This window comes from Ustilaginoidea virens, chromosome 4, assembly GCF_000687475.1.
Source record: "Ustilaginoidea virens chromosome 4, complete sequence".
Lineage (NCBI taxonomy): Eukaryota > Fungi > Ascomycota > Sordariomycetes > Hypocreales > Clavicipitaceae > Ustilaginoidea > Ustilaginoidea virens.
The window spans coordinates 601005-623892 of NC_057319.1; the positions used below are offsets into that span (position 1 = coordinate 601005).

General features: G+C 52.5%; 7 protein-coding genes across 7 annotated transcripts; 1 reads left to right on the forward strand and 6 right to left on the reverse strand.

Moving 5' to 3' along the window:
• Positions 1 to 158: 158 nt before the first annotated feature.
• UV8b_04690 (uncharacterized protein) lies at positions 159 to 1857 on the reverse strand (the record flags this gene model as incomplete). The annotated part of the gene is made up of 5 exons (XM_043142188.1): positions 159 to 584; positions 907 to 1224; positions 1331 to 1457; positions 1614 to 1651; positions 1816 to 1857. 5 exons carry the CDS (start codon positions 1855 to 1857, stop codon positions 159 to 161), a joined length of 951 nt encoding a protein of 316 aa, XP_042998122.1.
• An 895-nt stretch (positions 1858 to 2752) lies between these two features.
• On the reverse strand, positions 2753 to 3801 carry UV8b_04691 (uncharacterized protein; the record flags this gene model as incomplete). The annotated part of the gene is made up of 2 exons (XM_043142189.1): positions 2753 to 3420; positions 3486 to 3801. The coding sequence occupies 2 exons, from the start codon at positions 3799 to 3801 to the stop codon at positions 2753 to 2755; spliced, it is 984 nt and encodes a 327-aa protein (XP_042998123.1).
• Positions 3802 to 5973: 2172 nt separating this feature from the next.
• Positions 5974 to 8989, forward strand: UV8b_04692 (uncharacterized protein; the record flags this gene model as incomplete). Its single annotated transcript, XM_043142190.1, has 2 exons — positions 5974 to 6069; positions 6167 to 8989. The coding sequence occupies 2 exons, from the start codon at positions 5974 to 5976 to the stop codon at positions 8987 to 8989; spliced, it is 2919 nt and encodes a 972-aa protein (XP_042998124.1).
• Positions 8990 to 9824: 835 nt separating this feature from the next.
• On the reverse strand, positions 9825 to 11751 carry UV8b_04693 (uncharacterized protein; the record flags this gene model as incomplete). The annotated part of the gene is made up of 5 exons (XM_043142191.1): positions 9825 to 10969; positions 11048 to 11185; positions 11277 to 11370; positions 11525 to 11581; positions 11641 to 11751. The coding sequence occupies 5 exons, from the start codon at positions 11749 to 11751 to the stop codon at positions 9825 to 9827; spliced, it is 1545 nt and encodes a 514-aa protein (XP_042998125.1).
• A 511-nt stretch (positions 11752 to 12262) lies between these two features.
• Positions 12263 to 12659, reverse strand: UV8b_04694 (uncharacterized protein; the record flags this gene model as incomplete). Its single annotated transcript, XM_043142192.1, has 2 exons — positions 12263 to 12541; positions 12600 to 12659. 2 exons carry the CDS (start codon positions 12657 to 12659, stop codon positions 12263 to 12265), a joined length of 339 nt encoding a protein of 112 aa, XP_042998126.1.
• A 290-nt stretch (positions 12660 to 12949) lies between these two features.
• UV8b_04695 (uncharacterized protein) lies at positions 12950 to 14350 on the reverse strand (the record flags this gene model as incomplete). The annotated part of the gene is made up of 4 exons (XM_043142193.1): positions 12950 to 13093; positions 13339 to 13759; positions 14076 to 14217; positions 14314 to 14350. The coding sequence occupies 4 exons, from the start codon at positions 14348 to 14350 to the stop codon at positions 12950 to 12952; spliced, it is 744 nt and encodes a 247-aa protein (XP_042998127.1).
• A 296-nt stretch (positions 14351 to 14646) lies between these two features.
• On the reverse strand, positions 14647 to 22864 carry UV8b_04696 (uncharacterized protein; the record flags this gene model as incomplete). Its single annotated transcript, XM_043142194.1, has 4 exons — positions 14647 to 15195; positions 15266 to 20521; positions 20593 to 22658; positions 22717 to 22864. 4 exons carry the CDS (start codon positions 22862 to 22864, stop codon positions 14647 to 14649), a joined length of 8019 nt encoding a protein of 2672 aa, XP_042998128.1.
• Positions 22865 to 22888: the final 24 nt, after the last annotated feature.

The following is a 22888-nucleotide window of genomic DNA, read 5'->3' on the forward strand; positions in this document are numbered from 1 at the left end:
CCTCCGCACCTATGAATCACTGGATAATTTTTTTTCCCTTTCTCGCGTAGTACATTTCCCCTGTCAGTCATCCCGAGCTCCTCTGTTCTACCCTCGCATTACTATACGAAGAAGAGTTTCAGGACAAGCCCCAAGGAAAAGAAAACAAGTGAGGACGTTTATGCCCTCGACATGACGCCCCAAGCGCGGATAACGTTGTCGGTATAACCAGCGAACAGAGTTTGGCCATCAGCAGACCAGGCGAGGGAAACACACTCGGGCTCCCGGCTCTTCTTGCCGACAGCGGTGAACTCGGGCTTGAGCTCATCGACCTTGCTCTTCTTCTCCAGGTCGAAGATGATGATGCTGCTGGCAGTGGCAGCGCAGAGCCAGTATCGGTTGGGGGAGAAGACGAGAGCGTGGATCTCGTCGTTGGCGTTGAGGGAGTAGAGGTGCTTGGACTCGTTAAGATCCCAGAGCATGGTGGTGCCGTCCTTGCCACCAGAGGCGCAGAGGGAGCCGTCAGGGGAGATGGTGACGGTGTTGATGTAGCCAGTGTGGCCGATGTGGTCGGTCTGCAACTTGCAGCTGGAGAGCTCCCAGACCTAGTTGGTGAAGAAAGGGGAAAAAAAAAACCTCCAAGTTAGCATTTCTGCGTCGGTTTCAAGTTGAAACCACTTGATGACTTGGGCCAAGAATGCAGATGAGTGAAAAGGACTTCCGAGATTGATCGACCTCTCGCAAGATCGGAGGTGAATCAAGAGGAAAAATCAGGCAAAGGTGATTGGTTTGTCTCATTGCCGTAAAGGCTCTGAAGTAGCAAATACTTTGAGAATTTTGCACAACATCATGTAGAACTCGGTAGGTTTTGTTTCTGCACCCTTGGCCCACAGGTCATGGGACTCTATCAACGCCATGGCAACATACCTTGACTAGCTTGTCCCAGCCAGCAGAGACAATGACAGGGTTCTGGGGGTTGGGGCTGAATCGCACGCAGGAAACCCACTCGGTGTGGCCCTTTTCGGAGATGGTGAACTTGCAGTCTCCGAGGGTGTTCCACAGCTTGATGGTGCGGTCGCGGGAACCAGAGACGATCTGGCGGTTGTCGGCAGAGAAGGAGACGGAGAGGATGTCGTTGGTGTGGCCGACGAATCGTCGAGTGGTGGTGCCAGTGGCAAGCTCCCACAGGCGGAGGGTCTTGTCCCAAGAAGCGGACAAAGCGTACGCACCATCAGACGAGATGACCTGTTCAACACTGCATCAGCCCGACTTGTTCCCAGCTTGTTTGGCCCATTCTTCGACGAGAAATGGGCAGATGCCATTTCTTTTGGAGGATGTTGATAAAACATACACAGTCCGAGACGATGTGAGAGTGGCCTTTTAGGGATCGCTTAGGGTAGCCATATTGGGTTTCGTCGCGGGTGAGGTTCCAGATAATCAGGGTTTTGTCGCGAGAAGCGGACAGGAGCATATTGGGGCTGCAAGGAACGGAAACTCCATGTTAGCACACCGCATGTTTGCATGTCATCAACCTCGAGTTTCGAACAGGCTTTTTTCTTTTCTTTCTTTCTTTTTTTGCAGTATATATCGGTCGCCTCTCGAGAAGGAGGTACTTTTTTGAGCATCGAACCTACTTCTCCATGGAGGTGGCCAAAGAGGTAACCCATCCATTCTGTTGCCCACAAAGTCAGCAAGTCGGTTTGCCAGGTCAAATCGTGAATCGCTGTCTTGTCCATTCTGCCACTCCTGGATTCATTCTAGCGACTCGTCACCAGATCCGAAATCTCGAGTATGTAGATGGCGTAGCATGTAGAAAAAAAGGGACGGAAAACATACGTGGCCCTCCAAAGTGCCCTTGAGGATCAATTGTTCAGCCATGGCGACGTTGACGAAGGCGATGCAACAAAAGTCGGAAAGTGCAGTGGGAGGGGGAGGAGAGAAAGTCAGAAGGGGTTTCGTGAGGACTTCGGGCTCTGCAAAATCGACTGGGTCGCTTGGTCTCAAACCTGGTTCGGCAGAATTTGGGATATTTTTTTGTGTGGAAAATTAGGGCCGCCCGCACGCTTGGCCCGGTCCCGCAATAGCATGACAAGTACTCTGTACCTTTTTGAGCCGTTAGTCGTTGGATGCTACCAAGTATTGCAAAACCGGGGGGATAAAATAATAGTAATAATGACAAAAAAAAAACAAAAAAAAACAAAGGAGGCGCTTCGCTACGATGGGCTAGAGCAATGTTTAGAGCACACTAATAGTTTGAGCCAGTGACATTCAGCGCTTCGTCATCGACAATGTCTACACGCAACAAGCTGCAGTCCTTGTTTTTCTGTTACGAGCTTGTTATTGTGCCAACATGTCGTGTATTTTCTCAAGTCGAAAACGCCCATATGCCGTTATGCAACCGTACCTCCATTACATCCGCCATCAGACGTAGTAGCGCTTTCATTGTCCGATGCCAGCTTGAGCCGTGGTCTAAAAGCATCAGTACGCAATAATTGTTCCTCTTATAAACCTGTGCCAGATCCATTTGCAAAGCCAGCCGAGAAAACTCCTTCGCGCCCAAGCCCAGAACATACGCCCCAACCTAGGAGGTATGCATGCCGTATCAAAAGGGGTATCACAACCAGGGAAAGAAAAAAAACTTCGTCTCCGAGACCGAATCTGAAGGAGCAATGACGTTTCCAACTTGTACAACCTGTGGTAGCTCAGCAAGTAGCGCACATGGCAGCCCGCATCTAACTGAGGCAATACGACTGTACAGAGGAGACGCCTCGTATTATTTAACGGTGGAGTGAGGTAGTGGCGCCGATCGTTTGCCGAGACGTGAGACTTCTTTTCGAGCAAACATAGCATCGCCATTCACAATCATGCTGTGATCGGCAATTTCGGCTTGATTGGTGTTTTCGATGCGAGGATCAGCTCCCGTGAAGCGTCTCATGGTAGACTCCCATAAGCGAAAGCGTTCTTTGCCTTGATCATCTATTTCAACCAGGGATTTGGCCTCTTTTTGTTTTCGCATCTTGGAGGCTCGGACCAAGCGTCTGAGTGCATCTTCGCCCTGTTGTGCGGTCCTTGCGGCTTCCTCTCGTATTTTCTTAGAATCCCTAACGCTCGTGTCCTCCTGAGGCGTGAACTTGTAAGTATGGCGGCTTGGAAAGTCGGGAAATGACGGTGGAATGTATTTTCTCGCGTCCTTGTCTGCTTGGCCGCTGAGCTCCGGACCTAGGAGTGGAAGGGTTGTGTAGGCATCCTCCTCTGCGACGTGGACATTGTCGTAGGTTGGTACAAGTTGATTGACGTGTATTGGATTTTTTAGGTGTGGCTTCAATGATGATATGGGCAGATTAAACCGCCTCAAAGCAGCCTCAAAGTCCGTCGGATTCGGGTGATCTCGACGAGAAGAAAGTGCAAATCTCTTGCATTCTTGGATAAACGACGCGAGATCTGAGAGACCGATTAGCAAATTTGGGAGGGGGGGGGGTAATGGAGATGAGGGTTTTGAGACCAACAAGTTTCCACCAGGCCAGTAAAGCTTTCCATAGCCTCTGGTGTGGAGGAAGCAAACCCGTCGTGTCTCAAGACCATGGCTATGGACCTTTGGATACCAGCTCTTGCGTTGGCGTGATGCGTCGGGGCAAGAGATTTCCGGGCAGCAATTTCGTCTCCAATTTCGGCGGCGACAATGGAGCCAATTTTCTCGGCGATGATCGAGATGGCTCTGTCAGGCCCAGGGTGGTCATTATGCGCCGGGCCAAGTTTGGGTTTTTTGGAGCTAACATCCGGCGACTCTGATAAAGAAGGGGGCAAGCTTCGTTTCGATGACATGGTAGAGGCGTGATCAGTGAAGGGTCGACGATACGGAGACACGGCGGCCCTGCTTCGGGCGGGGGAAGGCTTCAAGGCTTCTTCAAGTGCCAGTTTCGAAAAGATGTCGCTTGCTACATGTATGTCATGAAGACGTAGCCGAAATCAAAGCTAGAAAAACGTCCAGAAGTTGCAGCTGGTTGCCAGTCGCGCTACTGCAGCGTGGTGCGTCGCGGAGTACAAAAGTGGGCAACGGGAAATACTCGGCTAGCGCCTGGCGTGACCTACCTACTGTACCGTACCTCTTGGCCGTGGACTCGCGGCTCTCCAATCCAAAACAGTTGTCACCATGCATCTCGTTTAGTTGTTCATTCATTCATTCATTTCTTTCATTCATTATTTTTTTATTATTTTTATTATTATTATTTTTTCCCCCCGCGATTCATGACCCGCGGGTAAGGAATCGCGTCTTGGTTGCCAACTGGGGGCGCACGCTTTGGCAAAGCTTCGCTCGCACGCAAAAGTTACCTGTTAAGATGAAGGGAAAGAAGTCGGTGTTCCCACTGCCGCTGCGCCGCATCTCCACATGTCTGTGCCTTGGTGCTTACGTCCTACCAGGTACCTAGCTTACCTAACCTAACCTAACCTAACCTACCTAAACCTAACGTAAGGCACCTATTGACCCTACCTCCTAGACAAAGAACTGCCAGGTACCTAGCCTAGCCCCATCTCGAGACTACATATCAACCGACCTATGCCCCCCCCTAGTCATTCGACCCCCCCATAATAACTTAACAGACCTGACCAATGCTCTTTCATAATATAGAGATACGCTAATAAATAATAGTAGATCCTTTAATCTATAGTAGCCACTAGACTATAAGTATCTTTATATATATTTTTCTATAGTGAGTGACTTCCCTTATATTTTTACTAGGTATGTTGGTTTCACCAAGGGGTACCCAGTTGTACGTAGGGTTGCGCGCGTGGTATCAAGTACCGTGAGGTCACCGGTCAAAGGTATGATTACTTCTTTGATTATGACTATGACTAACTAAGAGGAAAGAAAGGAAGCAAAAGAGTAATTACACGATGTGGCCTTTTTGTGCGTGCCGTTGTCACGTGCATCGGCGCAGTCGGGCCGGGCTGCCCGCGTGCCCTACCGGGCTCAGGGGTAAAGGGGCAAAAGGGGCCAAAGTGGCCACATCGTGCGCATCGGGTGTGCGCGGCACATTCGTCGCAATGTGCCCAATTGGGCACCTTGCGACAGCGATTCCGACAAGGTATCCCTACCTAAGAACCTAATATTAAAAGTAGATAAAGTATCTTTATATAGACTTTTGTATCGAAAGTGACTTCCTTTTTTTTTATTAGGTAGGTACCTAGGTCTTTAGGTACTATATATAGAGAAAGTACCTTTATATATATTTTTCTATATAAAGCGACTTCTTATATTTCCACTAAGTACCTAGGTACTGAGTACCTAGGTACTGGGGATAGAAAGAGAGGTACCTTTATATATATATTTCTATAGAAAGTGACCTTCTTTAATACTCTTACTAGGTATCTTTATGTAAGAACCTAATAAAATAGTAGAGAAAGTACTTCTCCCTATATTTTTCTAAAGAAAGTAACTTCTTTAATTTCTTTTACTAGGTACCCCTACCTAAGAACCTAGTAAAGTATTAGAGAAAGTACTTCTCTATATAGCTTTCTATATAAAGTGACCTGACCCACTATTCCCTAATAAACCAATTATATTAAGAGTATAGCCTATAGTAATGGTCAGGTCAGTTAAGTTATTATGGGGGGGTCGGATGACAAAGGGGGATACAGGTCGGTTGACCTGTACCCTCCCCCATCTCTTTGTCGGCGCAATCTAACCCCGACGCACACGTGACGCCGGCGCTAGGCAAGGCCACTTGGGTAACCCTGGTACCCACTAGAGCTCTTTCGGCGCCCATCGGCGGGTCCGCGCATACGTAGCTTCTTAGCTTCTCAGGCCTTTTGGCTCGGCTCGAAAAACGAGACCCTCCAAGTGCTCCAAGTGCAGAGAGCCCATCATCGTGTCAAGATTATTCGGCTCAGGCCGAGGCTCTGGGATCCGGATTCCGCTCCCTTTGATGGAGCCTCCCCTCTTGGTCGGAACCCCACCTCCAGGCGAATATATATACTTGCTGGGGTTGATTCAACATGTCTCGTCACTCCTCACATTCACAGACAAGTGGACAAGGAACCCCACACTCCTCCAACTGCGCCCTTGCTGCTGCTACTCGACACGCCTCCTCGGTACGTCTGTAGACAACTGCATGTGTGGCCTCGGTCTGCCTGCCTGCCTCTTGACGACGGGCCGCCTGTTACGCGACTGTTCCTGCGGCGGTTCCAGCGGCGGTTCCAGCGGCCAACGTCAACCACGCGAGAGCTTTCGGCCGCCCTCATCATCATGTTCGACTTTGACAAGGCGTCTCTGCCTCACATCGTCACCCGCAAAGCGTTGATCTTGGTAGACTTTCAAAACGACTTCTTGGAGGACAATGGGGCGCTACCGTCGATAGATTCCGAAGGCCTCGTCGATCGCACTGTGCAGCTGGTCAACGGCTTTCGGGGATACGGCGATGTGGTTTGGGTTCAGTCGCAGTTCAAGGAACCCGTGCTTGACACGGAATCCATCGTCATCTCCGACACTCCTCGACCGAGCAGGCACCGTAAAGGCTCAGGATGGACGCCCGACTCTCTTCGACCAGCGGACCCGGATGAGCCGCCGGATCCGGAGGCTTTTCTGAGCCAGGCGGAAGCCACGTGTGTCAAGAAAGATTCATGGGGAGCAAAGCCGGCGCCAGCCGTGGAAGCCGTTATGAAGAAAGGAGATGCCGTCATCACCAAAACGCAGTACTCGGGCTTCAATGGCACCCATCTCCTTCGCTCGCTGCGTGCGAAAATGGTCATGGACGTCTTCATTTGCGGTTCCATGGCCAACGTAGGAGTCTACGCCACCGCCATCGATGCTGCCGGTCACGGATTGGCCATCACCGTGGTCGAGGACTGTTGCGGCCACCGAAGCGAACAGCGACAGCTGTCGGCCGTGAGGAATCTGATTGAGTTCGTGGGTTGCGAAATCGCTTCGGCCGACGAGGTGATTGAAAGCCTGCAGCCTAGCCCTATCGCTACCCCGCGAACACCAATCGGCGAGGTTCAGCTAAACGTTGTGACCTCGCCGTCGAGAGCCAGTGCAGATCAACGCCAGGCCTTGGAGATTCCCGCAGATGTAGTCAGGTCTTTGGCGGGTTTGCGATTGGGGGCGGCCGGGACGCAACCTGCGACAGGGGCAGGGGCAGGGACAGGGACCGGGACCGGGACAGGGTCAAGGAACAGCGTAGCAGCTACCCAAGCCTCCCAGGCCGACTCGCGGGAACACTCACAAACGATGGCAAAAGCCAAGAACGAGACAGCAGCTGGACTCGAGCGGCTGGAAAACCAACAGCAGCTACAGCGCCTGGTTGCAGCTGGTCAAGATGCTCCTTCCCGAACTGCAAGTGCCGCCAACAACAAAAAAAGCACCGCGAAGCAGCGACAGCCCCCAACTCCCACCACGACTGTGACGACGACGACGAGGACGCCGACACCCCACTCCCACTGTCTCTCGTCGGATACAACAGCAGCAACCGCAATGGCTGAAGCCTCTCAATCCTCAGAGCAGCCTCGGGCACACCCAGAAACAGATGCCGACAGTTTTCTGGAAGTTTTCCTGCAAAAGGGACTCTGCGAAGGGGATACTGACATAATCAGAAATGCCTTGCCGGAACGCCTGGCGAAGCAAGCCTTTGACAAGCTGCGAAATGAGGTGCGATGGCAGCGCATGCTCCACCAAGGCGGCGAGGTCCCGCGCCTGGTGGCAGTTCAGGGCCATGTTGCAGAGGACGGGAGCATGCCAGTCTACCGCCACCCATCGGATGAATCACCACCACTGCTTCCCTTTTCCCCGACAATCTTGGCCATCAAGGCGGAAACGGAAAAGCACCTTGGCCACCCTTTGAACCACGTCTTGATCCAGTTCTACCGCGATGGCAGCGACTACATATCCGAGCACAGCGACAAGACCATGGATGTCGTCAAGGGCTCCTTCATTGCAAACGTCAGCCTGGGAGCCGAGCGCACCATGGTGTTCAGGACCAAGAGGCTGGCCAAGGACCCGTCTCGCGCCGAATCCTCGTCGCCTTTGGACGACGCCAAGCGCCAGATCCACCGTGCCCAGCTGCCGCACAATTCCCTGTGCCGCATGGGCTTGCGGACAAACATGAAGTGGCTGCATTCTATCCGCCAGGACAAGCGGGCCGAGCGGGAAAAATCACCAGCCGAGCTGGCTTTCGGCGGCGGCAGAATATCTCTCACGTTTCGACGAATCGGCACCTTCTTGGATCGCGATGAAGCCGCCATCTGGGGGCAAGGCGCCGTCGGCAAGACCCGCGACGCCGCCAGGCCCGTGGTGAACGGGCTCTCTTCCGAAGCGGTGGAGATGGTCAAGGCTTTCGGGGCAGAAAACAACTCCTCGGATTTCGACTGGGACACACACTACGGCCGGGGTTTTGATGTGCTGCATTTCAGCAACACACCGCGCCTCTTGTCGTCCGCCGACCCGGTCACCAATATGCGCCTTGGCCTCATGCTGGCCGAGCACGGCGTCAGCTACGCTAAAGGCAGCCTGGCGCCGTCACCCCCCGACGCCAACAACGGCCATGGCTCATCACCCAGCACCGACGCCCCGGCCGTTCGATTCGTAGACAACGACGAGGACAAGTCAGCTGTCGACGGAGACGTGGCCATTACGCTGTACCTCGACGCCGTCCATGACCGAGCCGAGGCCAGCCCGGCCGACCTGGCCGTTCGCTTCTCGCGGTTCCAGCAGGCCCTCAAGCTCGCAGACCTGTGGAGGCAGCAGGACCCGGCTGCGAAGCTCGGCCAAGCGCTGCTGCGAGAACTGGCCCTCTGGGATCTCTACGCAGCGCAGGCCGGCGAGGCGACCCCGTTCCTGGGCAAGTCCGGCTCGCCGTCCATGGTGGACTTTACCGTCTGGCCCGTCCTGCATGCCCTGGCGAAGCGAGAGATGAAAACGCTGGCAAGGCACGGCAGTTTGCGCAAATACTACGAAAGCTTTGCGACGCGGGAAAGCGTAAGGAAGGTCCTCGGCAAGAATGGCACCGGGTCGGCTTAGAAGGCTGATGCGGCTGTTCCGGGCATGGGGTGGAATCGTCATGATTTCGTTTGTACGGGTTATTTCCTTTTCCTTCTTTACCTTTTGTACACCCATTTATTTTTAATTTTGAAGTGCTAGCTGTCTTTTCTTTCTTTTCTTTTCTTTTCTTTTATTTTATTTTTTCCTTTTTTTTTTCTTTTTGTTTCAATTTTGTTTTAATGTCTCTCTAGCCGGCATCTGTATACGGGGGAGCGTCAATGCACTGCCAGTGTTTTGCTTGGAAGCGTTTTCTTAAAACTTGAAAAATAAAAAAAAAATAAAACACAGAAAAGAGAAAGAAAGCAAGCAAAGACGAAAAAAAAAAAAGAATTACACCATGTATCCAAGTTTTGTGTATCAAAGTTTGACATCACTATCTAATAGCTAGCTACTTTGCTGCGTCGCAGAATGAATCTCTCGCCCAGGGAGTTGATGCTCGATTTGGCAGGCCGGCCTATCGTCTGTGCTGTCTGACAGCCCGCCCCTTTATACACGCAGTTTAAATTACATTGGAGCGCCAATCTCAAGATACAAAAGTCGTGACTGTTTGGCGAGGACAAGAAACCGACAGCCCAGCAACATGTTGCTTTTTGCCCCCTGTCAAGGACACGGAGACCGGGAAATGCAAAAGCCATTCACTTCCCCCTATGAAGGACACGAGTACGGGAAATGCAAAGACAAGGACAGACCAGTTGAAAACACCGTGTAAAAAAAAAAGAAAAAAAGAAACAAGAAGAAAGGAAACAAGAAAAAAAGAGGAGGTGAGTTTGAAGCCAAAAGTCACGACTAGGGCAAAGGAAAATCCCACTGTCCATCAGCTCGTCTCCCATGGAAGAGGAAAAGTACCCGCCCAGTCCTCCACCTCGCTTCGCAGCTGCACGATTTCAGGCTCCGAGTTGCCGTCGCCGACATGTTCCAGGAACAGCTTGAGCTTGCCGGGGCTCTTGTCGCCCTTCTCCTTGGCGGCAGCCTTGACGGTCTTGTCGATGCGGGCGGCAATGGTGACGGCGCGGTCGACAATGTCGGCAACGCGGACAAAGTCGTCTTGGCCGAAGCCGCGGGTGGTCATGGCGGGGGTTCCCATGCGAAGACCCCCGGGAACGAGGGCGGAGCGGTCGCCGGGAACGGTGTTCTTGTTGGCGGCGACGCCCACAAGCTCCAGGATGCGCTCGACGCGGCCGCCGTCGATGCCTTGGGGCTTGAGGTCGGCGAGGACGAGGTGGTTGTCGGTGCCGCCGCTGACGAGGCTGTAGCCGAGGCCGCCCTTGGTCTTCTCCCCGCCGAGGCGCTTGGCAAAGGCCTTGGCGTTGGCCAGCACCTGGGACTGGTAGGCGTGGAAGTCGGGCGTCTGCGTCTGCTTCAGGGCCACGGCCAGGGCGGTGATGGTGTGGTTGTGCGGACCGCCCTGGTGGCCTGGGAAGACGGAGCTGTTGATGGGGCCCTCGAGGTTGTAGAGCTCGTCGGCGCCGGTCTTTGGGTTTTGGCGGCGAACTCCCTTGCGGAAGAAGATCAAGGCGCCGCGCGGGCCTCGCAGGCTCTTGTGGCTGGTGGTGGTGACAATGTCGGCGAAGCGGAACGGACCGGGCAGCACCTTGGCGGCGACGAGCCCCGAGATGTGGGCCATGTCGGCCAGCAGGTAGGCGTTGACTTTGTCGCAAATGTCGCGCATGCGCTTGTAGTCGATGAGGCGACTGTAGGCGCTGGCGCCGGCGATGATGATCTTGGGTCGGTAAATGGTGGCAAGCTCCTCGAGCTTGTCGTAGTCTATCAAGCCGGTGGTCTCGTCCAAGCGATAGGGCACCGTCTCGAAGTACTTGGAGATGAAGGAAATCTTCTTGGTCGGCGTCTGGTAGCCGTGGGACAGGTGGCCGCCGTGAGGCAGGTCAAGACCCATCAGACGATCGTGCGTGTTCATGAGCGCAGAGTAGACGTACAAGTTGGCCGGGGCACCAGAAAGAGCTTGAATTGATCATCGTTGCGACCAGTTGTCAGTGATTTTTCAATGGCCGTACCAATGTTCGGAAATTGCCTCGTTACCTTGAACGTTGACGCCCCAGGTCTGAGGATCCAGGTCAAAGGCCTCGAGAGCGCGCTGCTGGCAGAGCCGTTCTGACTGGTCAATGAACTCGTTGCCACCATAATACCGAGCCCCGGGATACCCCTCAGAGTATTTGTCTGAGCGAAATTGGGTGCGTTGTGTTAGCGACAGCTCTGCCCACCGGTTGCATGTTGGGGGGGGGGGTGCGTCTTTGCATCGCTAGCTCACTTTGCATCGGGCTGCCTAGAGCATCCAGGACCGCCTGGGAGGTGAAGTTTTCGGACGGAATCAAGTTGATGAAGTGCTTCTGGCGTCTCTTCTCCTAAACATTTGCCGCCGAGGTTTAAAAAAAATAAAAAAAAAAAAAGACAGAGAAAGGCTCGCGGTTAGCGTCTGCGGGCCATTTGCGCGTGCATGCCGCCGTGCATTGCACAGCCAAGCAAGCGCCCGTCGCATGGAAGCCGATCAAGACGTACATTTTCAACAATGTCGTAGACAGCAGGATCGGCCTGCTGCAGATGGGCGGATAGGAGCTGGAGAGACGAAGCGGTCAGCATGACGGGCCGTCGATGACGCTTCGCAGGCCACGGACCTGCTGCTGTCCATCCATAGCCATGGAAGACTTGGCCCGTCGAGCTGCCACGACGGGCCGAGCGAAGCCACAGAGGGCTCGCGAAGTGCCTCTCAGACCGGACAAAGACATTCCAGACGGGACGGGGATGCTGTTGGAGATGGTTGCCCCCGACAGTTGGCGCTGAGGAAAGGAAGTCGAGGCCGAGGAACTTGCGGGGGAACCGGTGGGGGGGCTCAAGTGTTTTTTGCCTGCAGGCACGAGGCACCGCACATCCTGCAGTGGAGGTTGACTCGAACTCGAACCATACATGTACCTTACGTATCAGTAAAGCGTTATCGGCTGTGCGCGCCCGCACTTTTGTTTTTCCGCCCAGAGGACCCACACCCCCCCTCCCCCAACCCCCCACAGGCCTGCCAGCCCTTTTCCTTGACGTGCAAGCAGCTCCCTCTCCTCCACCTTATTCTCCCTTCCTCTCCATCAACTAAAAATGGGCGTGAAGAGACCTGCTTGATATCCAGCCAGATTGGTTTTCCGAACCCCTTCTAGTAACATAGAAGGCAGACGGGAGCATGCTGATATGCCCTGGCACACCCCTCACCACCTTATTCGGGGCAATGTGATGGAAACCTGATCCATTTCTTTAGTTGATCCTGTCCTTGCGACAGATTTTTTTTTTTCGGCGTTTGGCTTTTCCCTTAGCCCGTGTCTTTTCCTTGATTTGTCCTACCGCGTCTTGTGGATAGCTATCGAGACGAGAGAGTTGCGTTGAAATGGCAAAACACATGAGAATTGGCGGACTCGTTCTCAGCACCTTCAGATGTCCAGCGTCGGATTGTCCGGAGTAGATGCAAGTGCACGCATCTCGCTCTGCTTGTTTGGCTTTCGCGTGCGGGGATGACGGGACTGTTTGATAAACACGCTGCAACTGTCTTGAGACACGCATTCGCTGCCGCCTCGTTCAGGCGGTCCGGGTGTACGCGCTGGAAATGGGCCAAGATCCGAAAGGTGTAATAAAGAGCGTCGCCCTCTGCAGTCATCTGACAAGTCGCTCAATGCTCTTCTGGAGATTCAACTCAAACTCTAAAAAAAAAAAAAAAAAAAAGGCGGCAATCATGTTCCGTCACTACAACCATCACCTCAAACCACCAGAATAAAACATGTGCATCATGATTCCATTTCTGTTTTTCAAATGCTACATGCCAGAAGCCCCGCCGGTACGACTGTGGAAAACCAGTAGGGCGTAAAGAAAAACCCAAACCGTAGACTCCGAATGCAGCAGCATCCCTTCAAGACCTTAATAGCATCGTCACCGCAGTTCCTTTTAATTTTACTCTTCCGACAGCAGAGCATTTCGCTTAGCAGTAACTCTTTCCATCTTGCGCTCACGGGCAGCCTTGGTCTTGGCACGCTTGGCATCCATCTCGTCCTTGATAGCCTGCTCACGTGCCTTCTCAGCCTTGGCACGGTGAATCTGTTTATAAAAAAAAAAGGAGGTACCGTTAGCGACCTGGTTTTCAAGCAACTTCAGAGAAAGATTATGTGCGCGAGGGGGTGCGTAGGTCTTTTCGGGTTGATTCGAGGCGCCGCCTGCAGCACACGACGGCCATGTTCTTTTTCCTTTTTATGTTTTTGAAAAAAAAAAAAAAGCCAGAATAATGCCCCCTAGACACAACTCCTGTGACAAACAGCAAATGAACAATGATCGGCTCAACGTACGTGTTCAACAAGGGCTCGCTTGTGCTTAAAGGTGTTACCCTTGCTCAAGTGGTACAGCTCGTGGTACAGGTGTTTGTCGATCTTTCCAGAGGCACGGTATTTGACCAGGAGACGGCGCAGGACTCGCATGCGGCGCATCCAGAGAACCTGGGAGGGCATACGAGCATCGGCAGTACCCTTTCTCTTACCGTAACCACGGTGTCGGCCTTCCCTTCGGGCAAGGTTCAGCTCGCGGGCACGGCTTCGCGAGTGCATAGTCACGGGCTTTCTGATGATGAGGCCATCGGCGACCAGCTTGCGGACCGTCTGCCGGGAGTTGGCGTTCGAGATTTCGCTCTGCTCATTGGGATCCAGCCAGATCTTGCGCTTGCCGCAGCCGATGACGGACGCGGCGAGGCGCTTCTGGGTTCGCAGGTTGACCCTAGTAGAAGAAGAGGAGGGGGAAAAAAACGAGATTAGTGATATGATTCTGACTTCCAGACCTCAATCCGACGACAAATGTTTTGGATGGCCGGGCAGCTGGCTTTGGCATGCTTGGTTCCCGGAATTTTCCCCTCAAAGGTATATCCTCATCCAAGTTTCCTTTGCCGCAGCAACTTTTCTGGACACGTCGACTCCGTCATCAATCACGACCAACTCCAGCCGCCCAGCCATCTCAAAACTTGTATTGCTCAATCGGAAGTCGCTTCGTGTCTCGGTTGATTGATTTTCTGGCCTTCGCATGCTCATGCACTTACATCTTGGTTATCTTTCGGTGTGATGGTCGGTCCTCGATGGGTGTGAGGGTTGGATAAAGAGCCTGAGAGGGGTTTCGGTGGCCAGAATTTCTTGGGTACGCACAATCCTGCTTCTCAATTTGTGGGTTCACGTGCGCTGGGCCTAGGCAATAGCGCTAAGCGAGGGCTCTGATGAGTCAGCTGCTGTAGAGCAGGACAATGTAGCTGTCACGTGATAGCTTATTTCTACCTCAGGTACCTCTGATATCTTTCAGAAACTCACTGTATCGCAACATGTGGGAGCGTATAGCTCTACTAAAAGCAAGCGTGTAACACGCAGTGCACTTGTAAGCTCCCCAAGCCTTTGGAATTCGTTCTATTCCATGATATTTGATGACGTCGGCAGTCATATCTTCCCAGAAAGCCTCTTCAAGGGGAGCAAATACCAGCGACTCTTTCGTATGTCGTTAGAGGTTCCTTTTTGGGGAGGGAGGGAAAGGGGGCGAGCCTTGACGGTGACGCAAATCATAAAGTGTAGAGGAAAAAGTCATTTGATGCATCTTTCCATATGTCGAGTCCCAACCCTACGAGTTTAGGAAAATATCTCGCTGGCAACTTCTAGCTTTCCCACGCTCCAAATCTCCCTTTCGTCCTCTTGCTCATCGTCAGACAGGCCCAGACCGCCTTGCCCACCTTCTGCTTCCCTTCTCTCTCTTGCCTGGGCCCCCAACCTCGTTGCTACCCTCTTGAAATAATCCGCCATGCTTCGCTTTGTGTTGGCTGGCAAATCTGCGCCTGCCCCGGCCATGAACTTGTCAAATATTTTACTCTCTTGATCAACAACACTGAATAATTCCACAAATGTAGCCTCAGCAGCGAGCTTGACGGGAATGACAAGATCTCTGACACTAGCAAACACGGGAGGAGCTAACAAAGGAACGTGTGGTCTAACCAACTCCATGTTGGTCCGGCTTAATGTGCGGACGACAACTAGAGCAAGACGTCGCGAATCTGTAGGTTTTCCGGGCTGGATGATCTCGGCAAGTGTCTCGAATATCCTCTTGATGCTGTCAAAACTCTTGGGCGGGGAAGACAGGAGGACTTTCCCCGTCGCCAGTATCATGTTATCGGCTACAAAGGTCTATGTGGCTGTGTTAGCAAATGTTTGGAGCAGAAAAAAAAAATCCGGGTTGAGGCTTGAGAATGCCTACATTCTTGTTGGCAATACCATGGCAGAGCAAGTCGGGAAGTTCCTCGGCTGTCGCGCTTTGCAGCAAGGTGTCTGCCGATTCAACAAGCACGGCATTCAAGGCTAGAACTGAAGAATTGGTGAATGTGGGAGTTAGGACGCGATTTTTTAGCAAAGAAGTGGCAGCTTCCTCTGGAACGTTCTTGATCAGAGCCCCTAAAAGCTTGGCATTTGTTATGGTCATTGCCTCATCTCGATGATCGGTTTCCATGTCGATGAGAGACAATATGGCCCCCCTAGATGCTTCTCCCATGTTGGCACCGGCTCGGCTGATGACTTCGTATAAAGCCTTGAGCATGGCTGTCTTGACACCAAGGTCTGCCGTTTTGGAACCAGTTACCAGTTCCGCAATCAGAGGATCAATGCGGGGTGTGTACTTAATGAGGTTACCCAATGCCTTGGCAGCTCTCGCTCTAAGCACTTCGCTGGTGGTGTCGGCCAATGCTTTAGCAAAAGTTCGCTGCAACTGTGGTAAGAATGGCTTCAATGCGATGGGCATCTTATCCAGCAAGTTGTTCAGAGTCAACAGAATCGCTGATTTGATCTCCGTAGCACGTTCAGAGACAACACGAATGAGAAGTCCAGTGATCTGAGTAACGAACGGCTTGAGGGACGCCTGGCTTGTTCTGTCGACGATATCCGAAATGCCAAGAGCTGCTTGAACCCTCTGCTCTACAGTGCCATTCATCAGACCCTGCAGGAAAATGGGCAGGATCGCGTTGACGCCTTTGGGAAGTTCGAAACCACGGAGATCAGATCCGGCAACACCAACATGCAGTAGAGTCTGCCTCGTAGACACGACAAGAGATTCCATCTCTTCCTTCTTAAGCTTACTTGTGAACTCGCTGAGGGCTGCCCAAGAGGCCTTGACCACATCCACGTCCCCATCGTCAAACGAGTTTAATAATGATCGAATGATGTCTTGGTTATACCGCGAGTAGTCGATGACAGCCGCAGCGAAGAAATTACCCATGTGACGAGCGGTGGCTGCTCGTCGCCTGTGATCTTCATGCCTCAAGAGTTTCAACAGTACATTCATTACAGTGTTCAGACCGTCGTACTCGTCGATGGATTGAATCACGGTATCAAAAGAGCCCTCCAGCTCGCCTCGCAGACCATCATCTGTGCAGTTGATCTCGTTATCCATGAGCGAGTTGATGATGCCTGGCAGCCGGCGATTCATAGCGGCACCGGCGACCTTTGACAAGGAAGCCAGGGCCTTGGCGTCGAATGCTGAGATGGGTGGTGTGGTGAGGGTTGGGATGAGGTTTGGCAGAATGATGTTGGAACGTGTCGTCTCCGTCAGAAGAGTCAACAGAGCTGAGAGGGCATTCTCGGCGTCATCCTCGGTGCGGAGAAGGTTCAGCAGGAAGGGCAGGACTTGGTCAACTGCTCTCTTGCCGAGAATTTGCTGAAGAGAGTCGAATGCTTCAGCCGCAGCTTCCCGAACTTCTTCATCAGAGTCCGTCAAAGCGGTGCGTACAACGGATATCAACGTCTTTTCGTGGTCCTCCAAAGCCTCAGGAGAAGCCGAAGAAATCAATTCTCGCAGCGCCAAACATATTCCTTGCTTGGCGTCCGAATCTGTAGACGTCTGCAATCCTTCCTCCAGAGTCGGCAGCAGGCTTGAGAGTACACCATCTCCAGCCTTGCGAATGAGCTCTCCTAGAGCGTTGCTGGCAATGACCTTGTGTTCCATGTTGGAACTACCAAGTCGACGAATGAGGAGCTGAGTCAGAGTAGGAACCAGTTCTTTGAGGATTCTAGGGCTGTGTACAAGAACCTTCCAGACCGCAACAGCAGCCGCTCGCACGGCTCCCGCTGTATCGCAACGGCAGACGTAGAGCGCAGACAAGATCTTGTTTCGTTTCTCCTCGCCGAGTACTTCTTTGAGGGAAGCACCAGCCTCCTTGGCAGTTTCCTCGTCGTCCTCGTCCCCTTCGGCGTTGGCCTTGACACCAGTAAGATTGAACAAGAGGTCGCCGACAAGCTCAACAGAACTGAGGCGAATCCTGTAGCTGTCATCTGCAAGACCACGCTCCAGTTCGGGTAACAAAAGATCGACGGCACGGACAGCAAAGTTTTTGACGAGAAGCCTTCCCGCTCGTAGTGCCGTCTCGCGGATGGACTCAACGTCGTCGGCCAGTCCTGCCAAGATGGGCGGGACAATCCGGCCCAGGTAGTTGGAAAAGCTGTTGCCGAAACAGACAGGAAGGAATATGAAGAGAGACATGAAACCTTCACGAACGGCTGGTTTGGCAGACTCCACATTCTGGAGAATAGTAGGCAAGGTTTCCTCCAGTCTCGTCGTGCCCAGTCCGGCGAGGACCTCACTAAGTGCCTGAGCGGAACCAAGACGGTCTCCAGCGCCCGTGTCAGATTTGAGGGTCTGCATCAGGCCGGGAATAAGGTCCGGCAGAGCATCTTCGCCGAGCTTTTCAACTAGGGACCCCAGTGCTCGAGATGCAGTGGCGCGGGTGGTAGGGACGGGATCTACTGCGGCTGTCTTAAGACCAGCAACAAGGACAGGCAGGTGAGTAATGATATCCTTCTTCTCTGTCAAGTGTGCCAGACTGCCAATGACTTGAGCCGCCTTTCGCTTGGTGTTGGATCTATCATCCAAGCCGCGCTGAAGGATTCGGGTAACAAGAGCGAGGGATGGCGCGTCTAGATAGTGAACGAACTGCACCTTGATCAGAGAGTCTAGTGCTTCATCGGTGTACTTGGTGGGATCACTGAGAGCCTTGAGGAGCACATCCACCAGGCCCTTGATTTCAGGGTTGCTGATGACTTCGCCAAACCGCTTGAGGCTGCGATTTGCGGCTGCGCGAACTTCCTTGTGGCTATCGTTCAAAACTCCCGTCAGCGGCGGTATGATATCAGGCAAGCTATCAGCCAGTTGATTGGGGTCCAAGTATGCCATGGCGCCCAGCAAGTCACAGGCACCACGCTTGCTACGCCACTGCTGATCATCTAGCCCATCTAGAAGGGTTGGCATGATTTGCTTCACGCCATAGGAACTCAATCGACCGAAACAAGCCTTGGCTGCTGCGAGACAAGCGTCGCGAACGTCGCCATTGCTGTCACCAAATCCGCTGAGCAGCTGGGGAACAATTTGGATGACATAAGGCTCAAAAAGGCGGCCAAGAACCGTTGAGAGAAGCTCGAAAGCCAAAAGAGCGGCCTCACGCTGATGCGCTTCCTTTTTGTTGTCCATGGCGCTTTTGAGAGTTGACATGATACGGTACTCCCTTAGGGACGCAATGCCTCTGCCGAGGACCAGGCCAGCCAAGCCATACGCCGCACCTCGCTGACTTGCGTACTTTCTAGAGTTGAGCAAGTCGTTTAGGACTTGGTCAAAGTATTTGGAAGACTTTTCTGAGCAAGCCCTTATTAATGGAGGCAAGCACTCAGCAATTGCAAATTGCACAGTTTCGGAGGGGGTGTTGAGAGTGGCAAGAAGCCGTTCAATTACCACTGGAATTTTGGCGTCGCCAGGAGCCAAATGTCGGGCCAAGGCACCGTACGTGATAATGACAGCCTCATCGACCCGATCTGCGGCAGTCGTGTTTTTGTCCGGCTGCTCCAAAGCTGTCTCAAACTTCGTCATCAGTGTGTCGATCATGCTCTTGCCATGAACCTCAGTGGCAGCAATGGCAGCATCCAGCATTTCACTTCTGACATTGTCGTTTCTATCCCCGAGTGGTCCGAATTCAATCAGAAAGTTGAAGAGTTCATCAATCTCTTGAGTGTTCATAACTGGAGTAAGCTCTTTGAAAGCAGATGCGATACCCTGCCTTGCCTCCCAGGGGTCAGAGAGATCCATCTTCTTGGGCATTCCAAACTCATCCAGTTGTTGAACCTTGGGCTTGGCCAACTCCAGGTACAGCGACTGCAGCTGAGAATTCACACTGCCTAGGGTGTCTCTATGAGCCTGCGTAGCTTCAGCCAAGGATCGAGCCGCAGCCCTTCGAAGCTGAGAGTCTTTGCTCTCCAAATACGGAATCATCCGCAAGGCAGTCTGGTCGTTGACTGTGAAGCCACTCTCTTCCCAAATCTCTTTTCCGAGTTCCCGGTTTTCTTCTTCATCGTCATGGCACGCCAACCAAATTTCATCTGAGTAGCCAAGCTCAGTCATATCGACCTCGGAGCTTATCGATTGCAGCACGCTCGCTCTGACGCTGGACTGCGACACAATGGCACCTTTTGAAAGCACCACCATTTCTGCGTTGCTCATGTTTGGTGCAATACATCGGCACACGTCTGCAAAGCAATCCCTTACTAGTTTGTAGTGCTGGGAATATTGTTGCATTGACTGAATCAAGATGGCGAGAAGCTCTTCGCGTGGCACCGCTTCGTCAGCGCATACGTCTGTGTGGAACGACAGAAATTCAGTGGCGAGAACCAGCTGAGCATCCCGGTCATCAGCATCATGCCCAATGCCAGCTTTTCGCAGTGCATCTAATACAAGAGGTAAAATGTAAATCAATGAAACAGCATCGAACGGCCGCTGCTCGGCTGCGAAGCGTAGGCGGTATAGAACTCTAGTGACGAGGTCCTCTAGTTTCTCTGCGTCATAGTTTTCTGCCACCGCAATGCCTCTCATACGCAAGGTGGCGACCCCGATGAATTGACGAATCGCGCCTAATCTTGACGAAACCTTCTCAGAGCAGGCGACGTAGGTCAAAGGTGCTTTATCTCCGATGATCAAGCCGGCTCCGGCGTCAATCACCGCTAGTAAGAGTCCGACCGCGGAGCCTAGCCAAAGGGTGGCATCTGTTGGTGGTCCGGTGGCCAGAGAATTAATAATCCCAATTCCCCGGTGCAGTTTCGCCTCGATCAATCGAATGGAGTTCCTGATTTCAGCCTCTTTCCTCAACTGAGCGTTGACTTTGGAAGTTTCCTCGGCAGTCAATTTTCGTTTTTGACCGTTCTTTTGTTCAAGCTGGCTTCTGAGCTCTTCTTCCCACTTCAAGATGTCGTAATCCTTGGTGTTCTTGTTCGGTACATTAGCCTGACTCTTCTTGGCTAGAACATCGACAAAGCAGGTTCCATCTGGAGTTCGAAAGATGGCAGCTTCTACAGGACCAATGTTTTGTAGCTGCTTTGGGTCAAGATCCTGATGGATGAGCCTCATCAATCGCGGAATGACGGTCTCTGGGGCAACAAATGCTAGTTCGGCCGCAGCGTTGTAAGCCGCTTGTTGTATTACGTTGACCTGAAAGCCGCATCAATACAACAAACATGGGCAAATGGTAGAGGGAAAGTGAAGCACAGACGGAAACCGACCTTTTGCTCAATAGATGTTCTAGAGCCGACTTCTTCCAAAAGCTCATCAAGATGCTTTTTGGCGAGGTTGCCGGGATCCACACCCATTCGCAAGCACATGTCGATCCAGCTTGATCGAGGAATGAGCTCCGAACGGGAAAGGACCAAGATGGAGCATGCCAAAGATTCCAGGTCCTCCTGCGATACACTTGCCCCAATAGCGGACAGCTCCTGGGGATCCAGGCAAATGGATCGCAGTACATGGATGAGGCTCAGCTTGTTTATTCTGAGGTCCTTGTCTTTGACGTCACCTGAGAGAATACTCCACAACCCGTCGACAATGGCTTCGGAGATGAATTGAGGTCGTTTCGCAAATAACTTGGAGACAGCTTTGATTGCTTCTTGCTGAATTTTCGGTGCGACGGACGCTGTTGTAATTAAGAAGATATAAGCTTCAGCCCACGCCAGAGTAACTTCCGCACCGGTTTTGTCATTCATGGTCCTGGAGGTTGCTAATAGAGCCCGAGAGAGCCATAGCAGATCTTCGTCGGCGCTGATTTTGCTATAAACACGATGATTCAATAGAAACGACGACTTCGCGGTCAAAGATAGAGCTTGGGTGGAAACGGAGGCTTTTTTGAGTGCAGAGTCTACTAGAGACGTTGAAAAATGCTGCAACATGGCCGGCTCAAGCGCTGTAAGGATATATGCTCCGACGACGAGGCCATTTTGTGCAAAAGATGCTGCGTTGGAGGTGACTTCTTGCAAGTTTGCGATCAATTTCGGCACTACCGCCTCGATGAAGGCGGCCAGATGGCTCGGCGCAGATTCTTCTTCACAAATCTGTAGGACAGAGCCAGTACGGAGCAACCAGGTCCTTCTTGACGCAGGCTTCTTGTCGGCGAGACCCTTGGCAAATGCATCAATGACAGACTTGGGAAGGTCTCGGCCATCCTTCAATTCCCCGATTGCGGCATGAACCAGCGCAGACGTCTCTGCAGCCAGAGCAGCTTCATTGCCCTCCTTTATGGAAATTGTCGACAAAGCGGTAAGAACCTTTGCGGCACTTTGGGATGACAGAGGGATTACTTCTAGCATTTCTGAATGCAAGATCTTTTGTTCGGCAGCCGGAAGTTTGCCGGTCGCGAGCGGCGTGGCAATCTCGTCCACCACATGCTCCAGAGTTTTGAGATTAGTACATTTAGCGACAATAGCACGGAAGGCCGCGATGGCGCCGAGGCGGATGGACGGGTTGCTGGACTTGATGTTTGATAACAGAGGCTTTAGGAGTTTACCGTCCAGAGTCTCGGACAAGTCCAAGGTTGTGGAGAGGGACGTCACCAGCGGTTTCAAGACACTCCCAAGAACGACCTCCGGAGCTCGCAGCAGACCCTTCTCGATGGCAGGAACCAGCTCTTTCCCCACATCTTCGATTGTGGCAAAATTCGCGAAGAAGTCGGCTAGCCCAGACGAGATATGCTCGGGCAACGCAGCTCGTGAACCGATCAATTCTCGGGAATAGAAGTCGTAGTATTTTGGTTTTAGAGTCTCCAGGACCGACTTTAATGAAATTTGACGAGCTGAGACTCCGGCGATGACACCTAGAATTATTGAATTCTGAGCGGTAGGCTGGTTGTACTTGCTTGCGAGGACTGTGATGGATTTCGTAAGGCGTGCTTCCCGAGTTTCAAGCGACGAGAGCAGTTTTCGAAAACCGCGCCTGGCAACAGTTATGGCTGAACGAGCAAGCCCAGATCTGGCACCGGACTGCAAGCTTTTCTCTATAGCATCTGCATACGTGAGCAAGATGTCCTCGTCGAGCTGTTCCCACGACTCGAAAGGTGCAGTTTGCAGAAGCAAACTGCACCACTCGGCTAGGACAAAGGCATTGGATACAGCTATTCCGGGTTTTTGAACTTCATGGCGCATAGTCTTTATCAACGGCGAAAGAGTTTCGGGGCCAGCCCCGGACTTGACTATGCTTGCGAGACATTTTTGGACGGCAAGTCTTGATTCTCGGTCTCTGTAGAATGCGTGGGTCTCGAAGAAGAGCTTCAAAAGCTGGCAAGTGGCCTGTTTGTCAGGAACTGTGCTCGAAGTGGTCAGCTACTTGGATGTTAATTCCGCGGGTGGTAGGAGAGCTACCTTTTCGTCGTATGGCATCGTCCAAGTAATGTAACTGTGATATCCGCGTTGACGTCGAGGATGATCCAAGAGCTTGCTTGATGATGACAAGATCGAGTCCGGAAGTGGCGGAGGGATGGCCATTGATGGCGTCTGGCTCTTCAGACATGTCGAGAAGCGGAGGGGAGGAAGA